This window comes from Astatotilapia calliptera, chromosome 5, assembly GCF_900246225.1.
Source record: "Astatotilapia calliptera chromosome 5, fAstCal1.2, whole genome shotgun sequence".
Lineage (NCBI taxonomy): Eukaryota > Metazoa > Chordata > Actinopteri > Cichliformes > Cichlidae > Astatotilapia > Astatotilapia calliptera.
The window spans coordinates 36,971,184-36,992,150 of NC_039306.1; the positions used below are offsets into that span (position 1 = coordinate 36,971,184).

Sequence of the window (20,967 nt, forward strand, 5' to 3'; positions counted from 1 at the left end):
GGTGATCATATTTATTGATCACCATGGTATCATCAGCCATGTGATTTATTTATTTATAACTGCTGTTATTGTTTCGTTCACACTTTAAGCTTAAATTTCAAAACTTACATTTAACTACTGATTTTATCTACTGTTCTGATTTTATCTGTTTTGATTTTATATACTGTTGTTTGTTTGTTTGTTTGTTAATTAGTTAGTTAGTTTATTTGCTTGTTTTAATCAATTTTAAATCATGCTTTTTATTTGTTCTTGTTTCTAATGTCTCTGTAAAGCACTTTGAATCACCTTGTTGTTGAATTGTGCTATACAAATAAACTTGCCTTGCCTTGCCTTGCCTTGCCTATTATAGAATCTTATAAGAAAGAGGCAAAGTTTTATTCCATTATGCTTTATTAGCTGCTTCGGTGAAAAACAAATCAACAATGCAGCAAAAATAAGCCATTGCAAAACAACATACTGAAAAACAGTTATTCATCACTTGATTGCTTCAATACAACACTTGGGCACATATATGCAGGACTTTTCGTGGCTGTTTTGATATCGCTCTCTCTCTTAACCGATCAAATCTGGCTGTGGTAGCAGCTTTAAACTCGGTCTGACCCAGGTTGATAGAGGGGCCCAGTCTGGATCGCATTCCAGCATTTTGTAGGCTGGTTTTCCTACAAAACACAACGAACATTGGCCCGCTAAGTCACATTGAACAAAGCAGCATAGCAACGAATTCAATTCAAATCAATATAAGACTTCGTACGTAGTTCGTACGGATGCTTGAAATCCTTGAAAATGCTGGAATTTTAATGTTGTCTTTTCAAGGTTTGAAAAGTGCTTGAATTTCAGATGTGGTGCTTAAAAGTGCTTGAAAGTGTAACTGTATTTCATTCACCACAAATAACTATCTGATTGAATAGTTTTCTTATCAGATAGAGAAATAAAATGAGTCGCAAAATGTAAAAGCAAAATTTCCCCGCCTGGGCTGCCTTGCGTCTGTTTCAACGTGTGACCCCGCCCCTCCCTCGGACAGTCAGGGATGAGTGCGCTAACATACCTGTAGGTTGCTGTTTTAATGAGTGTTTGATGGAAAACGACAATGGCGGAGTTTGCGCTCTCTAGTCGCATGATAGGTGAGCCCTAGTAAATAATTTTCCAGTACGTGTACGTTACACATGCTATTTTTTAAAATTATAATTATTATTTTGCTAGCTATCAAACTCGCTGGAGAAAGGATTGAAATGCACTGAGTGTGTAGTATGGCAGCTAGGGATGGGTATCGTTTAGGTTTTATCCGATACCAGTACCAAACCGGTACTTTTGAAACGGTGCCAGTGCTTAAATGGTGCTCGAACCGGTGCTTAAAGAATGGAGAACACAAAATTGGTCCAAAAACCTCTCATGTTTAACTGTTTTCCACTTTTTCTTTCATCATTTTAGCCTTTTTGGCCAGGGTGAAGGGAGCATCTGCCATCAAACAAGAAGACAGCTGCATGTAACTACGACGATGTTTGTTAGTTCACCTTACATGCATTAATGTAATAACGTGGTTAGCCTACTCAACGTAAATTACACACGAACAACATTAAGCTACTCACGCAGAGAAGAACGGCTGCTGCTGCATCATCATCCTCATCATTTCTGCTACACTGGCAGGGCTAGGGGCCAGGACTATTATGGAATATGCTGTGAACTTAGCTAACATTACTTAGCAGTAATATGAGTTCATTTACTCAAGTGAAAGCTTTAAACATTAGCCCGATACATAACTAGCCAACTTAAGGCTTTCTGATTAACCCTTTGGGGTCGACGGACCCAGAGTCTCCATTTCAACTTGGGTTGAACGTGCGAACTTCAAACTATATACCAGTTTTTAAATTGTGTTGATAGGCAACGTAAAACCGATGTTTTTTTTCTGAATAAAACAGTGGCGTTTACTCTGGGAAGAAACGGTAAAACTGCATTTTCTAAGGAGAGCGCTAGCAAACACACTTTGCTTGTGAGTGAAAAAAGAAAAACACTCCTTCCCTATTGGTGGAAAAATGTACCATGTCGACCAATCAAAAAATGATATGGCAACATGTTGCATTTGGTTGTTTGGGAAGAGGGAGAAGTTTTAGGAGTGAGCAAAAGAGAGAGAGCGAAAGAGAGAGAGAGAGAGTTTTGATACGTGAGAGATTTGTGATGTTTATCGTGTTTGGAGTCTTAAGTTAGTGTGTTGTCTTGTGTAGTTAGTGTGTAGTGTAGTCGTTGTTTTGTTTTGTGTGTCAGTTCTACTAGTGATCGTCACAGTTGCTGCCTTAAAGCCACCAAAGGCAGACTGCAGTGTAAACGCTGAGTGACACACCTGCTGTCAGACCTGCAGGTTTATCCCTGTGCTGTTCTTATCTGTGTTATAGTGACACAAACTATTTTTTGGAGTTGCATAAATAATTTAAGTGCCTTCTTTGATGCAGAGCACCTGATTGTTCTGTAAATAGTTTTAAATGGTTATATAAAAAACATGTGAGCCTTGGCTGCATTTTTAGGTAAATAGTATCATATAACTTTGTTGTTTGCAAAACTTGTGCATATATTTTTTAAAAGTTACAATTTCTATTTGCATTTCAAGTTATGAAAATGATTCATTAAACATGCTTGTGGTTTTTACAGTCAAAATGATCACTTTCTACTCGTACTTTAAATTTTGTCTGAATGTAGATAAATTGTGCTGATACAGTTTGTCAAAATGAGAAAATAACAGATTGGCAAGATAAACAGTTTTTAAAGGTGAAATATAGAGGACAAATCAAAAGTAGTCAAAAACGGCCAATTATACCCTGGACACCAGAGGGTTAGAGGCTAAGAGTAAAGTTGTCACCAAGTACTGTTTATATTTGTGTGTGTAGGCCACAAACATCAGAACTCTCTGCCTGGGAGGGATGTGAGGTGGGCAAATGAACTGAGTCATTTCTTCAACAGATTTCATTCAGCCATGAGGCAGTCTCCAACATCGGCTGCAGACTCACCCACCCCCACTGCTGCTGTTCCACCTCTGACACCTCAGATACTTCCCACCTCCTCTATTCACCCTGCTCACTCCCCCCCACCCCCAACAACAGCATCCAATACACACTCAACACAAGGCTCCAGCCTGTCTCTCTCAACCACCCAGGTTAGGAGGGAACTGAGGAGGATTAATTGCAAGAAGGCAGCGGGTCCAGATGGCATCAGCTCGAGGGTCGTCAGGTCCTGCGCGGACCAACTATGTGGGGTGATGGAGCACCTCTTCAACCTGAGCCTGAGGTTGGAAAGAGTCCCACGGCTCTGGAAAACCTCCTGTGTTGTACCAGTGCCAAAGACTCCACGTCCCAAGGACCTCAACAGCTACAGGCCGGTGGCTCTGACATCCCACCTGATGAAGACCCTGGAGCGGTTGGTCCTGGCTCAGCTTCGGCGCCTAACAAGCTCATCACTGGACCCACTTCAGTTTGCCTACCAGCCTGGCATTGGAGCGGATGATGCCGTCATTCACCTCCTACATCGTTCCCTCGCTCACCTGGAGACCGCTGGGAGCACTGTGAGAATCATGTTCTTTGATTTCTCCAGTGCCTTCAACACTATTCTTCCCTCGGTTCTGAAGGAAAAGCTGGAGAACTCTGGAGTGGACCATCACCTCACTACCTGGATTTTGGACTACCTCACCTACCGACCACAGTATGTGAGACGTCAGGGCTGTGTGTCAGACAGGGTTGTCTGCAGTACGGGGGCCCCACAGGGAACGGTTCTGGCTCCGTTCCTCTTCACCATCTACACTGCAGACTTCTCCCACAACTCCACCCAGTGCTTCCTGCAGAAGTTCTCTGATGACTCTGCAATAGTCGGCCTCATCACTGATAGGGGACGACAAGGAGTACAGAGAACTGACCCAAGACTTTGTGGACTGGTGCCAGCTGAACTACCTCCAGATCAACGCCAGTAAAACCAAAGAGCTGGTGGTAGACTTCCACAGGCACAAACATCCTCCACTGCAACCACTGAACATCCAAGGTATGGACATTGAGGCTGTGGACAGCTACAGGTACCTTGGTGTTCATCTGAACAATAAACTGGAATGACTCATAATTCAGACGCCCTCTACTGGACAGGGCAGAGCAGGCTGTACCTGCTGCAGAGACTCAGGTCTTTTGGCGTGAAGGGCCCACTCCTGAAGACCTTCTATGACTCTGTGGTGGCCTCAGCCATCTTTTACGGTGTGGGCTGCTGGGGCGGCAGCATCTCTGCCGGGGACAGGAAAAGACTGAACAGGCTGATCCACAGGGCCAGCTCTGTTCTGCCCTCTGGACCCAGTGGAGGTGGTGAGTGACAGGAGAACGGTGGCTAAGCTGTCATCCCTGTTGGACAACATCTCCCACCCCATGCAGGAGACTCTGACAGCACTGAGCAGCTCCTTCAGTGGGAGACTGCGGCACCCACGGTGTGGGACGGAGAGATTTTGCAGGTCTTTCCTCCCCACTGCTGTCAGACTCCACAATAAAGACTTTAATTGATCAAACACACACATCCACACATGTGCAATAATCTTTTCTGGCATCGTTGTATTTTTACTCAGTTGTATATAGCATTTGTATTCTATTTTTATCTTATTGTATATTTTATTCTATTTTATTCTACTGTATATAGTATTTTATTTTATTCTATTCTGTACAGTTGTGTACTGTATTTATTCTTATTGTATTCTAATTTTTGCTTCATAAGTTTTGCACTGTCCACTTCCTGCTGTGACAAAACAAATTTCCCACGTGTGGGACTAATAAAGGTTATCTTATCTTATTGCTGCAGCTTTTTTTGGCTTATTAACTTGGTGCCTTTGGGTGAAATAATGGTAATATGAGTGATCCATATGGTCACAAAGAATGGCCACTTGTTTCTGTGTGACCAAAGCTCCCCGGCTTTCATTCCAAATGTGTTTATTGTCAGCACCGACACATTAAACTACTTAAACATTATAAATGTCTTCAAGCTCACACTGAGGCCTGTGGGGCATAATCAGCCACTGAGACAGTTCACACATTTATATGTGTATTTGTATATGAATATTTCATGCTTTAAGGCTGTCTGTTTATTTAAGGGAGATGAACAAAATACATTGGAATTGTACATAATAATATCACAGATGATAAATTAAATAGATTTGAAGTAGATGCTTGTGCATCCTTAAAGTCTTATATGTTGAATTGAACTATGTGATCTGTTCAAAGTCAGTACTGTTCTCGATGCCTGTCTGACTGTGCATGATGTTATTAGCACAAACACTTCAAAGGTGATCGTTTAGGACTTCACCAATAATACAGACAGCAATGTAGTTAAACATTTACAGTTAGTTTTATTGGGAATTAACTTAAAAAACAAACAAACATTTGTCTCCTATTTTTTGTCACACAGGAAAGAAGCATCAATATCTGATGAGAAGACTTATTTATTTCTTTTTTTGGGGGGGGGGGGGGGGGGGTTCAGCAGGAGAAGAATATCTCTAACAAGTTGATTTGTTCACATTTTCACATCTTAATTTTTAAGTAAAATGTGCATTTTGAGTTTATACACGATGTATATAGGGTGACCGTTTCCTTTTGCAGTATTTTTGTGTGATGCGTTTTTCTATGTCTTAAGAAAAGGGGAACGAAGGTGTTTAAGTTAACCTAGAATGATTTGTCGTAATTTTCACATGGTCTTACTAAGGTGATGCGAATTGAAACATGCATTCTTTTTTTTGGCGGGGGGTGCTGGAAAAGTTTGAAAAGGGACCTTGAAAGTGCTTAAAAAGTGCTTGAATTTGACCCTGAAAAAGGCTTATGAACCCTGTTATTTGTAACCTATATGAACAATTCAAAGGAGCTTGCAAAGAAAAGTGTCTGGACTTCTTTAAGTTGCTTGAAGACGTTTCACCTCTCATCCGAGAAGCTTCTTCAGTTCTAAGGTCAAATGGTGGAGAGTCCCAGATATAAACCTAGTGGGAGTTTCCCCCCACAGAGGGACAAAAGGACCCCTTGATGATCCTCTAATCGCCTGAGCCAAGGTGTGAAACTGGGTGTGGGTCCCAATCAGCCAGAGTTTCGGGTGAGTTCATTGTGAAACCTGGCCCCACCTTATCATGCGAATTCCTGAGGTCAGATGGCCCAGGATGTGAGTAACCATCAGTCCTCTCTGTCCAAAATGTGAATATTGGCATCCTCGAAAGAGTGACCTTTGTCCTTTAGATGCAGATGGACTGCTGAGTCTTGTCCTGTGGAGGTGGCTCTTCTGTGTTGTGCCATGCGCTTGTGAAGTGGCTGTTTGGTCTCTCCAATGTAGAGGTCTGGGCATTCCTCGCTGCACTGTACAGCATACACCACATTGTTAAGTTTGTGTTTTGGAGTTTTGTCTTTCGGGTGAACCAGTTTCTGTCTGAGTGTGTTGCTGGGTCTGAAATGCACCGGGATGTCATGCTTGGAGAAAACTCTCCTGAGTTTCTCTGATACACCGGCTACATAGGGGATGACAATGTTGTTGCGTCTGTCCTTCTTATCCTCCCTCGCTGGTGTCTGATCTTCTTTTCTGTGCCTCTTTGCTGACTTTAAGAACGCCCATTTAGGATAGCCGCAGGTTTTGAGTGCTTCCTTTACATGTGTGTTCCTTCTTTTTCCTTCAGGATTAGAGGGAACATGTTCTGCCCGGTGGTGTAGGGTCCTAATTACATACTATATTATACTTTATACAGTAAAAGTTACAGCTGTATACAAATAACATCAGGCTGATCCTGCCACGATTTGTTCCCACGGTTCAAATCACGGACAAACAGGATCCCACAGCTGTTTATGTTTTTAAACCCATTTTGCACAGAGAGGCATTTTTTGAAAAATGTATTGACAGCAACGTTGAATATTATTACACAGGAAAAAAACTACAGTAAAATAATGACACCGTGACGCCTCTGCCTTTGTAAATGGAAGGACAGTAACTGTGTGTGTATGTAAACGTGTAAAACCTGCAGATAGTCAGATTAACAGTATTTTGTCTCTATCTGCCATTGTGCAATTCATCTCATGTAGTAGTAGTAGTTCATGTAGTTCATGAATTTCATAATAAAAGCATAACAAAACCGTAACAATATTCCTATCTGACGTTGTGAGTTTGTACTTCACCTTAGTGAGTGAGAAGCTTCCCAGCATCCTCACATGGTGACAAAAGGATCTGCTGTAATACTAATGATAGTCTGGACTCTCTTGCCTGTCTGTAAAATGATTGTAACGATTTACTAAAGATGTGCAGGCATGTGCAATATTTTTATAATAAATTTATCCAAAGGTGAGGACACATTTTTCAAGTCCCCCTTTCACAGTGCAGAAAGAGAGTTAAATAAATACAAGTGCTTCACAACCAGCAGTTTACTGCATTTTGAACTATTGTTTAGATATGTATGTAACATACAGTATATGTACACATGTATGGCCATGTCAAGTCCAACACTGTGTCAAAAATGTCATACTAACGTATGTGAGTTTGGTTAGTTTTTCATATGTATGAATACGTGTGTGAGAGGGATATAATATTTCTTAGGTAATATTAGTGCACAACAACTCTGGACTCTACTTTCTACTTTTTATTTTCAGTAGCTCTTTTATTTACGTTTTTAAGTATATGATCTGACTTTGCTGTGCAAAGGTCATCATAAATCGAGTTTTCTTAAACAAAGTTTGTGGTAATCCAGAGCACATCTGATTTCTCTGGGAAAACATTCTCTGACTTTCTCAGCCCCAAAGCTGATGGACTGTCACGGGAGTTGAGGGAGCACTCTGGAGACTTATTGCGTGGTGTACATTTACCCCCACTGTAAATAAATGCACTGTTCATTGCACTAAGTCCAGCGTTTGGGTCCTTTCTCCAACATTCCCCACGGTCTGCCAGCCAGACTGTGACAGAACGATCCTGCCAGATGGACCCAGTGGACTTTTCGGAGAGGTTCAGGAGGGAGGTGACAGACAAAGTAAATCGTCTGTGTGACCTGTGGCTGGAAGCGCACGCGGAGGTTTTACGGTGCGCTGTGGAGAAGCAGTTGCACAATCTTTTTCCGATTGTGGCGGATTTCCTGCTCAACACCCTTCACCTCCACTCTCCGATCCAGGCTGCCCCCCCACCCGGCCAGTCTGAAGTTCTTCAGCCCGACACGCCGGCCCTGACGTCTACCCAGAAACGACGTTCGCGCCGTCGGCATTCCTCACCGCAGCCGACCTCCCAGACATCTCAAGAGCCGGCTGTGGTGAGTAATAAGGACACTTTTTCATTTCTCACCCCATCTGCTTTTTTGTTTACAGTGGATGGTGACACCGCTGACGCAGCTGCAAGCCGGCCAACGGTACAGCTAGCGCCGCCTCATTTAGCGGTCTCCACACCACTCGCTGCTTCACCATCTGCAGTTGTGGCGCTGCCGTCATCTCATCCGCCTGCAGTCACCCCTCAGCCATCTTCTTCACCGGCTGCTACGTCGCCACCCGCACCGGCCCTACCCGAGCGGGAGCTCGGCGAGCGGGAGGAGCCAGCCCCGCCAGCTGAGGAGCCCGGCGAGCCGGAGGAGCGCGGCGAGCCGGAGGGGTCCGTGCCGGAGCCGGAGCTCAGCGAGCCCCAGCGGGAGCTCAGCGAGCGGGAGGAGCCCGCGCTGCAGCCGGTGGAGCTCGGCAAGCGGGAGCCGCAGGAGGAGCTCGCGCTGCCCGAGGAGGAGCTCAGCGAGCCGGAGCGGGAGCTCGGCATGTGGGAGGAGCGCCCACCATCGAGAGAGCGGCTCGGCGTGCCGGAGGGACCCGCTCAGCCACATCCGGAGATCGGCGTGCCGGAGGGACCCGCTCAGCCTGAGCAGGGGGTCAGTGTGCAGGATCCACGTCCACACCCTCCACGCCGTCCACGTCCAGCATGTCTGGGATTATGGGCCATTCTACTCCACCGCCCGCCGGAGCTGTTGCAACGCCGCCGCAACCAGACCCGTGGCCGTCCGCCGGAGCTGTCACACGGCCGCCACCAGTCACACGGCCGCCACCAGTCACACGGCCGCCACCGGACCCGTGGCCGTCCGCCGGAGCTGTCGCGACGCTGCCGCCACCGGGCCCGTGGCAGGCCGCTGGAGCTGTCACACTGCCGTCACCGGACCCATGGCCGCCTGCCGAAGTTCCAACACCGCCGTCACCAGGCCCGTGGCCGGCCGCCGGAGCTGTTGCGACGCCGCCGCCACCGGACCCGTGGCAGGCCGCCTGAAGTATTCTGTTGCTATCACGGGACCCGGGGCAGGCCACCGGAGGAGCAGCGCTGCCAACCGGACCCGTGGCAGGCCACCAGAACTGTTCCGCTGCTGCTGCCGGACCCGTGGCCGCCCACCAGAGCTGCTGCGTTTCCATCAAGGGGTTAGAGGTAGGCCACCTGAACTGTTTTGCCGCCACTGCCTAACCCACAGCAGGTCCCGCTTGTTTTGCCATCCTGCAGGTCGGCCGCCAGAACTGTGTTTGCTGCCACTGGACCGGGGGATTGGACTGTTGAACTGTGTTTTTCTTTGTTGCTTTGTGGTGGCTGTTTAGCGGAGAGGTTTAGCTCTCTCCCGTTGCTACTTCAATCATGAAACTGATCAATGATCAGCTGATCGGCTTTTCTGTCGCAAGTCCGTCTCTCTTGTTTGTTTTTGGCCCATTTTGCTCCAGAAAGAGGAAACCAGCGGCTGAACAACAGCAGCACGTTTAAGCTTGATAAGCTGTTGTTAGAACTTATTTAATATTACTTTCTACACCAGGATCTTTATCTACGCAGCTGACGTAACTGTGCAGGGGCGGATCTAGCAAAGTTTAGGCAGGGGGGCTGATAGGGCATGAACAGGGAAAAGGGGGCACAAAGAAATACTTTTCTTTCTTATTCTCATATAAAATGTCGAGCTTTTAATAAATAATTATCTGAATCTGACACCCAAAGTTTTAATCTTTTGTAAAATGTATAGAAGTCCATTACTGTATATAGTAACTGTTAAGTCTAATATACCCTAGTAAGCTATACTACTTCTTCCTTTGGGAACCATCTGTGCAGTCTGCAGTTCTGTTGAAGAAAGATGTTGAATCTATTTAATTATTCTTGAAAAATTATTTATTTCTGTGCATTTTTTTTCACACTGCATCAAATTAAAGTTGATTAGGTCGATTAAGCATCATGAGGTGGAGGGTGGGGGGGTTCCCTATATTTTTTTGCTGGGAGTTGGAACCCTATTAGTTAGGTTGTTTAATATTTCTGCTAAATACTCTTTACAACACCAGAATAGGGAGGATGGAGTAGGTTTAAGTTTATTAGATTGATCAGTGTTCCTGAACTATGAAATATTTTGGGTGCAGTGTATTTTTTACATACAGGTATAACAGAATAGCTTTAGTGTTGTTGTTTATTTAAACTTTAGTATGGAATTATGCGAAATGCAGTAAGATATTAAAAAACAGTTTTATTGATTAATAAAAAAAACACAAAAGGGCCGATGATTTTTTCTGTTGTTGTTGTTGTGTAACAGCATGGACAATGAGGTGGTGGATTGGCCAGATGCTGGCCAATGTGTAAAAATAACTCAACTGTTTGGTGGTGGCTATGGCGGAGCTTCCACAGATGTCAGCAGGTGGATGAGAGAAAGGGGAGGCAGGAGGAGCAGAGACCTGAGGCGGTCTGAGTGTCAGGTGAACTGAACTTCAGGTAAGAAGTTATGACCTGCAGTGTATCTGGGTCAGATATAAACCAAGTTTAGGTGGAGTTTATTTTCATTGTGCTGACTTTTTACAGTCAGTTACAATAATTCGTACTGCGTACTAGCTAGCATGACGGGGGTTCTATACAGAGTGCTATGATGTTACTGATAGTTTATTTTATTCATAAGGTTAGTTAGTAGAGTTGCCAACCATCCCGTAAAAATCGCCTCTTATTTAGAGAAAATATTACGCGTTTCGTATTGAGCTGAAAAGGAACAGTTTGTCCCGGACTTCAGCTGGAATGAAAAAGACACAAAGCTGGAGTTATTCTGTGTCTTTGCTGTACAGCTGCCTCTTCTCCTCTCATTCTCTCCCCTCCCTCTCCTGTTGCTACTTCAATTATAAAACTGATCAATGATCAGCTGATCTCCTTTTCTCTTTTGTTTGTTTATCGCCCACTTTGCGCCAGAAAGAGGAAACCAGCGGATGTCGCGCTAAACAACAGCAGCCGGTCTCTAGTCAAAATGCCCGGGCTGTGTTTTTGTCCCAGTCCAGCCCTGGTCACGACATGCAGTGAATTAATCTGAGAAGGTGCATTAAAAAATAAATGGCTGGGCCATCAGTGCACATCGCAGATTAGCTCACATAGACACATTAATTGTGCCGCTTCCTAATGATGGTATCTCAGCTAACAAACCCAACTACCAGATTCAACTTGTAATTGGCTAAAATCACAAGTTGAGAGGGACGTTGCTAGCTGGCAGCTGTTTCAAGCGATGTTGAAATTTCCACATTCTGACACTTCAAATGCTTCAGGAGCTGTCGGCTCAGCGCAGCATCAGCACCACGGATACATCCGTAGACTCGAGACAGAATTCACAATGTGTTTTTTGGGACTTTCAGGTGTTTGGACCAATGTTTTCTTTTCTGATCAAACCAGAAAGGTTTGTCAGCTGGATTTGTCTCGCATTAACTGGCTGGACACAGAGGACATCGAAATGCAGCTGATTGAACTGAAAAGCGCGACTCTGTGGGGTCAAAGTTTGCAGAACTACGAAGCAGCTGGAATCCACAGCTGTGCGTGTTCATGGAGCTGCATGTTCACCTGCTGGACATCACTACCTGACAGGTTTAACTGGCTTCAGAACATTGCAGAGGCCTTATTGACAGTATTTGGCTCTACATGTCTGTGTGAGTCCTCAGGTAGCCTCTGAATGCTGGACACTGGGGAGACCTGTGTCTCTGAGTGGGAGACCAGAGATCACATTAACATGTGTGTCTCTGTATTAACAAACATGCAAAATTGGCCCAGTTTATTTTTCTTATCATTGTTGTGAGGAGACCATAAATAGCATTTGTATTTTCTGTTGTTCAGTTCATTTGCTGTTATGGATAAAAAGTCTTTTTTTGTTTCAAAATAGCTGATAAGTATTCGCTGATAGCTGCCTACATCTGCGAACAAATATAATCCTATAAAGTTGTTCTATATAGTGTGTAACTTAGTATAGAGCGTTATTGAACTGTGACTGTAGTAGAGGTGGGAATCACCATACATCCCACGATACGATATTATCACAATACTTAACGCACGATACGATATTATTGCAATTTTTTTTAAATATTTTGCGATATTCAGATTCTGTACATAAAGGTAAACTTTGATATTAGATAAAATGAATATTGATAAAGTCTCACACTCAGTCTTTCTCTCATTTCAGTCAGTTTTATTGTTGACAAACTGAACGGTTTGTATTACAGTCTAGTCCAACTTAACTGAATGCAACCATCTGGTACAATTATAGCTATTCTGAACTATGCAATTTATGAAAACTATGCAGCCCCTTCAGCAACTGAAGAATTTGAAAGTACATTAAAACAAAATATAATTTTACATTAAATAAAAACGTTTTAAACTTAATTAAAATAAAACATGTCTTAAATTAAAAGTTAAACACATTTGGACAGTGAAGGAATGTCAGGATTCCTGCTCAGAAAAAGGAGCTGATCAACATGCTCTGCTGTCCCTGTATCGATACATTATTAGCAAACAAAATTAGCAAACAAAATATCACGATACTACACAGTATCGATTTTTTCCCCCACCCCTAGACTGTAGATACAGAAAACAAAAGAAAAAGGTTTTCAGGATATGCAAGATTTGCTTTTGTCCTGGTTGTCTACATGAGGCAACAAGGGTCTGCAGCACAGGTTAGCAAGATTGTCACTGACCTAAAACAGAGGGAATTGTGTATTAAACACACTGTGCAATTATTAGCAGAGTAAAAATGCAGGTTAATTAAGCAGGCGTGAAATGGAGGAGGAGCCTTCATTCTACAAAGACAATTGTACACACCGGCTCACTCCTTGGTGGCTGCTTGTCGGGGCCTGGAGCCTGGGGCTCGCTCGGGCCACTTCGGAGGTGGGGTGCCCCCGGCCTCTCGGCCTGGGGCTCGGTCACTCAGGCACAGCTGGCTGCCGGCGGAGCTCACGGGCGCGTCACTGCAACCCCCCCTTGGCTTCTGCTCCGCGGCTGCTGAGTGAGCCCTCATCTGGGACTCTCCTCAGCTCTTTCTGGGACAGTGGCGCGGCTGCCCCTCTGTTGGTCTTCCTTGGTCTCTTGTGTTCTGGGGGCCTCTGCCCCTCTACCAGATCATTACATGAAGGAACCTTTTACAAACACAAGCGCGTCCATGCTCACAGGTGTACACACGGGTGATCACACCCACAAACTACACCCTTTTTGGCTCCTACCTCAAAGCTCACTGTGTTCTGTTGATCTTATGTGCTGCACAATAATGTTTAATATTTAGTATTTACTGTCATATTCCCATATATCATTGTGATGTTGTTTATTCTATTACTCTTGTTCTCTTCTGCTTGTTTTCTTTTTTCTTTCTCAACAGGTGACCCAGGTGATTGATATATGCATTATTTTTTTCTGCCCACTCTGTTGGTTTTTGTCTTTTGCCCTTCTCCCCCGTCCCTCTTCTCAGCTGTTTCTCTTTCCCTCTTTCTTTCTCCCCTTCTTTCCCCCAGTCAAATCTGTCCCGTATTCAGCAAGTGAAAATAAAATAAACAATAAAAGGTGAATCAAATGGACCATTACGGCAAGGCTGGGATGGTCAATTTGGTAAAGTAAATCCGTTGGGCCTCTTTCTTCGTCTTTAGACAATAATTCTGATGCAAAAGAGCCAAACGGGACAGGCAAAAAAAAGAAGAAAAAAAAATACAAAGACAATTGTGTGACTACGAATTATTAAGCTGACGCTAGTCTATGACACAGTACATATACAGAATCTGTTGTGTTATTAGACTGGTGTGAATGATTTTATATCAAATAGGCAGTGTTGGGAAGGTTACTTTTAAAATGTATTCCATTACAGATTACAGAATACATGCCCCAAAATGTATTCTGTAACGTATTCGTTACGTTACTCAATGACAGTAACGTATTCTGAATACTTTGGATTGCTTAATATATTATGCTTTTTACAACAACGTGAATGTACTATTGCTGTGTGATTTATTACTGTTACTGAAGGTCCGCGACTCCGAACTGTAGTAAAGGGACCTCTGACTAATACAGCGGGGTCCCTGTCGGCTCGTAGCCGAAAAATAGCTTTACCTTGTTGTGTGGGTCAACTTTTCTGGCGAGAGACAGAGAGAGGCGTTGAAAGGCTGCTCCAACGAAACTTATTGTTTTCGGAGGAAAACACGAACACGGTGTACAGTTGAGTCTTAATAGCTTACTTACAGCTGGGCTCGTCAGGCTCTCTTCTTGGCTGAAGTGGTTATTATTATATTTACATGCTTCCAGCTCCCGTTTTTCCTCGATGACAACTCGTACCTTTCCACTCCCCTTTTTCTCCCTCCTCGCGCTCACAGACCCATAACGTGTATGGCAGTCCATTCTCCCTGCAACACGGACTACACTGCCCATGATGCAACATTCTTTAGAGCTATGCTTGTAGCATTCTGCCTGTTAGCTTAGCACAACAACAACAACAACAACAACAACGAAAAGGCGCTCTCTCACCCAGGAAACACACAGTCACAGAGAGAGAGAGAGAGAGCGTCGCCCTGTAACCATGGCAACCGTAACGCTGCCGCCTGGAACAACAGAACGTAGCTGTCAAACAAACCCAAACAGTCCTGACCCGCGACAAAATGAAACAGGAAAGTACCGCAGTGTAATCCATTTATTTCAACAAAGTAACTGTATTCTAAATACCACCTGTTTAAACGGTAACTGTAACGGAATACAGTTACTCATATTTTGTATTTTAAATACGTAACGGCGATACATGTATTCCGTTACTCCCCAACACTGCAAATAGGCTCCCCTCCATTAAACCTATAAATAATACAATAAATTCAAACTTGTGTACCCAATTAAATTTTTTTTAAAGTAGTTAAAGATGTGTGCTATATATTCTTCCTCAAATCCTCAAAAAAGAAGCCACATTCAGTCTTTCATGCATCTCAGTGCTGTTCTACAAAAAAACAACATGTAGCTGTGTAACTGAAACCCACTGGCTGTTAATGTCAGTGAGCCAGTAAACCTTAAATAAACCTAGAGCAAAATCATTAAGTTGTTAAACACTTTGTAAGCTCACTGTTATTCCCCTCTTTCCCTCCATTTTATATAAAAATGTATTTTTGTGCCATCAATCTTTTTTTTCCACTTCATTCATCTTGTATCTCATATCTTAAAGCTTATATTCAGTAGCTGCTGAATCAACTGCAATATGAAACATGCTTGCACTACTTTTTAATATTCATTTTTGTGTGGCTGCTCACAGACATCCACACTATTGAAATCCTGTTTCTCTTTATTCTTTATTCCACTATAATCTAGTTGCTTTTTTGGCACTTAACTACTTCCTCAGTTTTCAGCCGATTTTCACCGTTCAAACTCTAAACTGTTCTGCTCTTTCTGCTAATGGGTGCTATGACTTTTGGTACTTATAACTATTATATCTTTTTAAAATATTACACTTTTTTCCTTTTTTTTGTCCCATTGAAATGAATGGAAAACTTCCACGATTCTGCTAAAACTTAACTACTTCCTCATACTTTCACGTAGAACAACCATTCAAACTTTAAATTGTTCTCAACTTATTGGGCTATTCATGTATGATTCAGCTTTTTCATATCTTCTACCATTTTAATCTCATCCCTCTTTAAGTTTTCAGTTGCAAAATTGTGATTTTTCAGAAAATATATGCGTTGTTACGGTTGCTATGCAACTAACTCAGAGTGGACAGTTGAACTTTCTGAATTTTCTCTTCATGTCCGAACAACTTCTTGCTACTCGCTCAATTTCCACTCAACCCCCACAAATTATACATCAAAACGTAGGTATTTTTGCTGGCTTTCAGAAAATGCCACTATCATTGTTGTGGGATTTACAGATTTTTAGCAAATCTCCTCAGATCAACACAAAGTCCGACAACTCTCCATAGACAGTCAATAGAGAATTTGTTCAACATCACCGCTGGAATTCTCTAATGAGAGGCATTTTCAAATCGTCATAGCCTCAAGTTAAAACAATATATCTTCAGACACTCCTGACGCTCACAATTCAAGAATTTTTTCCTCACCTATTACCGTTTGGCCATGAATTATGTTTGTTTGTTTGAGGGTAGGAAATTCGTCCGTCGCTCAGATTTCTTCAGATTTCGAACTCTGGAAATTAGGCACTTTTTTCTCTCTTCATGTCTTTTTGATGGATTTTGACAGAGCCCTGAAAATGTCCATGACTGTTCACCAAAGCCTGCTGTTTCTTATGATGAAAGAATGATATTGATGCTCCATATAGATTTACAGTTACAAAACGTTGTTTGAGGGCAAGTCAAGGCAGTTTTTGCTTCGCCTCGACTCAGTTACAGTGTGTTACAAGTCACATATCTTTAATAATTTATACTTTAATTATGAATTATGAAGACCTGAAGATTCCCCCATCTCTTCTGAACAAAACGGTGTTAGAATGACCATTCTAGCCTCTACGGTTAGGAAATTATGGCCATTTGTTCGAGGAGAATCCTGAATGTGAGAAATACACTGAAGAAAACTCACACCTCTCTCTGTGTCTGTGTGTGTAAGGGCTGACTACAGCAGGTGCAGCTAATTTAACTGACCTACATATACCAAGCCCAGACTCTCCACAGCTCCTGTTCCCTTTACTCTCTGTGTATGTGTGTGTCTATCAATATTTCTACTATGTTAAAGTATTACTGCTAAATCATACTACTTCTGCTAAATCATAGTATTTATACCAAATCATAGTATTCAAACCAAAGCATTGTATTTGTACAAAGTCATATATTTCTTCTAAATCATAGTATTTCAATCAAATCTTAGAAGTTGTGGTAAAATGCAGTATTTCTGCCATATCATTGTATTTGTGCCAAATCATAGTATTTGTGTCCAATTAATATTTCTGTTATGTTATAGTATATGTGCTGAATATAGTATATGTGCCAAATAATAATAATAATGGATTGGATTTATATGGCGCTTTTCTAGGCACCAAAAGCGCTTTACAATTCCACTATTCATACACTCTCGCATTCACACACTGGTGGAGGCAGTTACAGTTGTAGCCACAGCTGCCCTGGGGCAGACTGACAGAAGCAAGGCTGCCATATCGTGCCATCGGCCCCTCTGGCCAACACCAGTAGGCAAGTAGGGTAAAGTTCTTGCCCAAGGACACAACGACCAGGACAGAGAGCCCAGGGATCGAACCGGCGACCTTACGGTTACAGATGCGATTCCCAACCCCCTGAGCCACGGTCGCCCCGAATCTTAGTATTTGTGCCATATTGTGGTATTTGTGCAGAAACATAGAATGTCTGCAAAATCATAGTATTTGTGCCAAATCACAGTATTTGTCCTAAAACACAGTATTTTTCCCAAATTGTAGTATTTGTGCAAAAACATTGTACGTCTGCAAAATCATAGTATATCTGCTATGTTATACTATTACTACTAAGTCATAGTATTTCTGCTTTGTTATAGTATTTGTGCTAAAATGTAGTATTTCTGCCAAATCATAGTATTACTGCTATTTCATAGTATTTGAGAAAAATTACAGTATTTCTGCTAATACATAGCAGGAATAAAATGATTTAGCAGAAATACTATCTTATAATACTTTTACTCAATTAAAGTATTTGTGCCAAAGTTTAGTATTTCTGCCAAATCATGGTATTTCTGCTAAATCTTAGTAATTCTGCTCAATGACTGAATTTCTGCTATGTTGTAGTATTTTTGCTAGATTATAGTATTTCTGCTAAGTCAAAGTATTCCATGTAAATCATAAATCACAAATAATGTCTCAAATGCTACGATTTGGCAGGAAAAATATTATTTAGTATAAATACTATGTTTTAGCACAAATACTATGATTTATCACAAATGCTATGATTTGGCACAAACACTGTGATTTACCAGAAATACTGTGATTTGGAAGAAATACTATGTTTTATTAAAATTACTATGTTCAAACTTTAAAAAATTCTGCTCTTTTTGCTAATGTGTGCTATGACTTTTGGTACTCATAACTTCTATACTTTTTGAGATATTGAATTTTATATGCAATTTTTTTGCCCATTGAGATAAATGGAACACATTGTCAGTGTGGTCATTGATTTTAGTTGCCGGGACAAGCAGTGTTTTAGCTCAGTGAGATGAGCATCCGTTCTCGGAGCGGGAGGCCCGGGTTCAAATCCTGCTTATGGCAACAATATTTCAGTTCACAGTTAAACTTTTTAAACTCTTTTCAACACAAATTTCTGCTTCTTCACCCCTTTTCAAAAGAATTTTCAGTTTTTTCACCCCTGAAACTTTTCATCTTTTTCAGCTATTTTCAGCAAACAGCTTCAGCGTTATAGCATCCATGGGGCAGGGATAGCTCCGTAGGTAGAGTGGTGGCCCCATGATCAGAAGGTCGGGGGTTCGACTCCACTGAACGGCTACCCTGAGGTACCCCTGAGCTAGGTACCGTCCCTACACACTGCTCCCCGGGCGCTGCACTGGTGGCTGCCCATTGCGTCACTGGGTGAATGCAGAGGAACTATTTCCCTATGGGGACTAACACGCACACTTTACACAGCATTTTTGCAGGAAATGCAAATTTTTCTAGTTAAAACTTAGCATCCACCTATAATGTGGCTCCAACCCTGCAGTCCCTCAAAGACTCACCAGTTTGTGTTTGGCATCCGTTAGGTGGGTCTCTTCGTAGCTGTCATCATGGGCCGTCCAGCTGTAAGATACCAGGAAATGCTGGATGGGTGAGTGGTAGGTGACCTCCGGATGAGCCCAACGCACCACCAAAGCACTGCCATTGACATGCTGCACCTTCATGTTTATGGGAGCACTACTGCAGACTGGGAGGAGGGTGGAAGCAGGGTCAATGAAAGTCACAAGTGAAGTTGTGGATATGTGCAGAAAGAGCAAGAGGGAAGGCGTTAAAGTGCAAAATATAGTAGCCGGAAAAAGAAAGGTATGCAAGAGGGAAATGAGGAAGGGTAGGTAGGAATAAACAAAGCAATGCAATCAGATGGAAAAAACAATAATATTTATGAAAGGATGATGAATAATGAAGAATATGTTAGTACAAAGAAGAGGAGTGATAGGAAAGAAGAAAGAACGGAGATTAAAACAATGAGAAAATGAAAAGGAAAATTACATTTAAGAAAAATTAAAAGCAAAATGGAAGGAAATGGAGAAATTATAGAAATAAACATAAGAATAGAGATGAAGAAAGGTATGAGGAAAATAAAGAAAAGAGTGGAGAAAGAAGTAAAGAGGAAATGGGAGATTAAGACAAGTTACAGGAACAGATTATAAAAAGGAGAGTGAAGAAGGAAGTGAACGTAGAAGAATGGGCATGAGAAAGAAAAAGGATAGGGAAGATATAAAAATATGTAATGTAAAGGGAGAATGAACGAGGCAGATAATGATTAAAGACAGAGAGGGAGAGAGAGAGAGAGAGAGAGAGAGAGAGATCATTTAATGACTGAATACATTGGCTCAGCTTGTCTTTCAGATACACTCGAGAGGGAGGAAGAGCAACATAAATAAATGACAGGACTATAAAGTCAAATGCACAAATAAATGCTTTACAGGTATTGTAGCTGTAGATTCACATGGCAGCATCTGACCAATCACAAATATGGACAGGTCTACTGATCATTTTTTCAACAGTACATGGTTCTGGGTCTTTTTCACTCAGCATGTTGAATTTCATGTTTTTTGTATTATTATGTTCTAATTTGTTTAGTCTTCAGTTAGTTCTGTTGATACTGAGTTCAGTTCCTCTATTTAGTTCTTGTCTAATTTCCTTCCATGTCTGTTGGTTTTGGTGTCGTGTCTTCAGTGTGCAACTCAGGTCCCCTGTGTCTAAGTCTCCCTTCCCCTTTGTGTGTCTCAGTGGTGTCTTTGTCCTGTGTCCTGTCTCCTCTTGGTTCCCCTTGTGTCATCTGTTATGTGTTTTCTCCCTAGCTGTCATGTTGTGTGTATTAGTTTCTTAGTTATGTCCGTGCTCCATCTACGTTTTCTATGTCCCTGATGTTATGTCAAGCCCGTGTATCTCTGTGCTTCCTGTTTTACAACAGTGTCGAGTCCTTTGTCATGTTGTCTGTATTGTCTTTTTGTCTCCTGTGTCAGGGTCTAGTTCTCTCGTTTCCCTGTGTTTTGTGTTTTAGTTTTCCCAGTTTAGTCAATCAGTCTAGTCTAAGTTCACATTTTGCCTTTTATTTATGTTAACATTATCATTTAAACAGGCAATACCTCTATACTAGCAAAATAAGAGATAAAGGGTTGCCACTTGTGAAAAAATTTGGCTGTGCAACCTCTCAACGTATATTTAATTTTTTCAAGTTTTAAAAAAAAACATGACATCTTTAAGTCAAAGGAGCTTGCAAAGACTGAGAACCTTCACAGACACATGGCATCTTTAAGCCTAAGCTTAAGGAAATAGTAGGATACTTAACAGACTTCCAACGCAACAATATTAGATGTCTCGCTAATAGGGATGTGAAGGCAATAATATCCTTTTGTGTGGAATAAAGTGTAAGTGAGCGAACAGGAATCCCAAATACAGCAATCAGAGGACAAGGATGAAGAGTTACCCCAAGAACAGTTGACATAATAGCAAAATACCCTGTCCAGAAACCTTGTAGCTCAGGACACAGAAAAAACATGTGGCTAAGGTGGCAAGGAGAACCATGGCATTTATCACATTTATTTTCCACTTCTGGAT

The 20,967-nt window shown here is 42.3% G+C and overlaps 1 protein-coding gene across 1 annotated transcript in view; it reads right to left on the bottom strand.

Moving 5' to 3' along the window:
• Window positions 1-324: 324 nt before the first annotated feature.
• The window catches only part of LOC113023072 (receptor-type tyrosine-protein phosphatase gamma-like), a 328,780-nt gene continuing 308,137 nt past the window's right edge, over window positions 325-20,967 (bottom strand). Inside the window, exons 9-10 of the mRNA XM_026169152.1 lie at window positions 18,906-19,090; window positions 325-659 (exon numbers count right to left, since the gene is read on the bottom strand). Of these exons, the coding sequence (XP_026024937.1) occupies window positions 585-659; window positions 18,906-19,090 (260 nt within the window). The 3' untranslated portion in view covers window positions 325-584. The remainder of the gene's footprint in view (window positions 660-18,905; window positions 19,091-20,967) is intronic.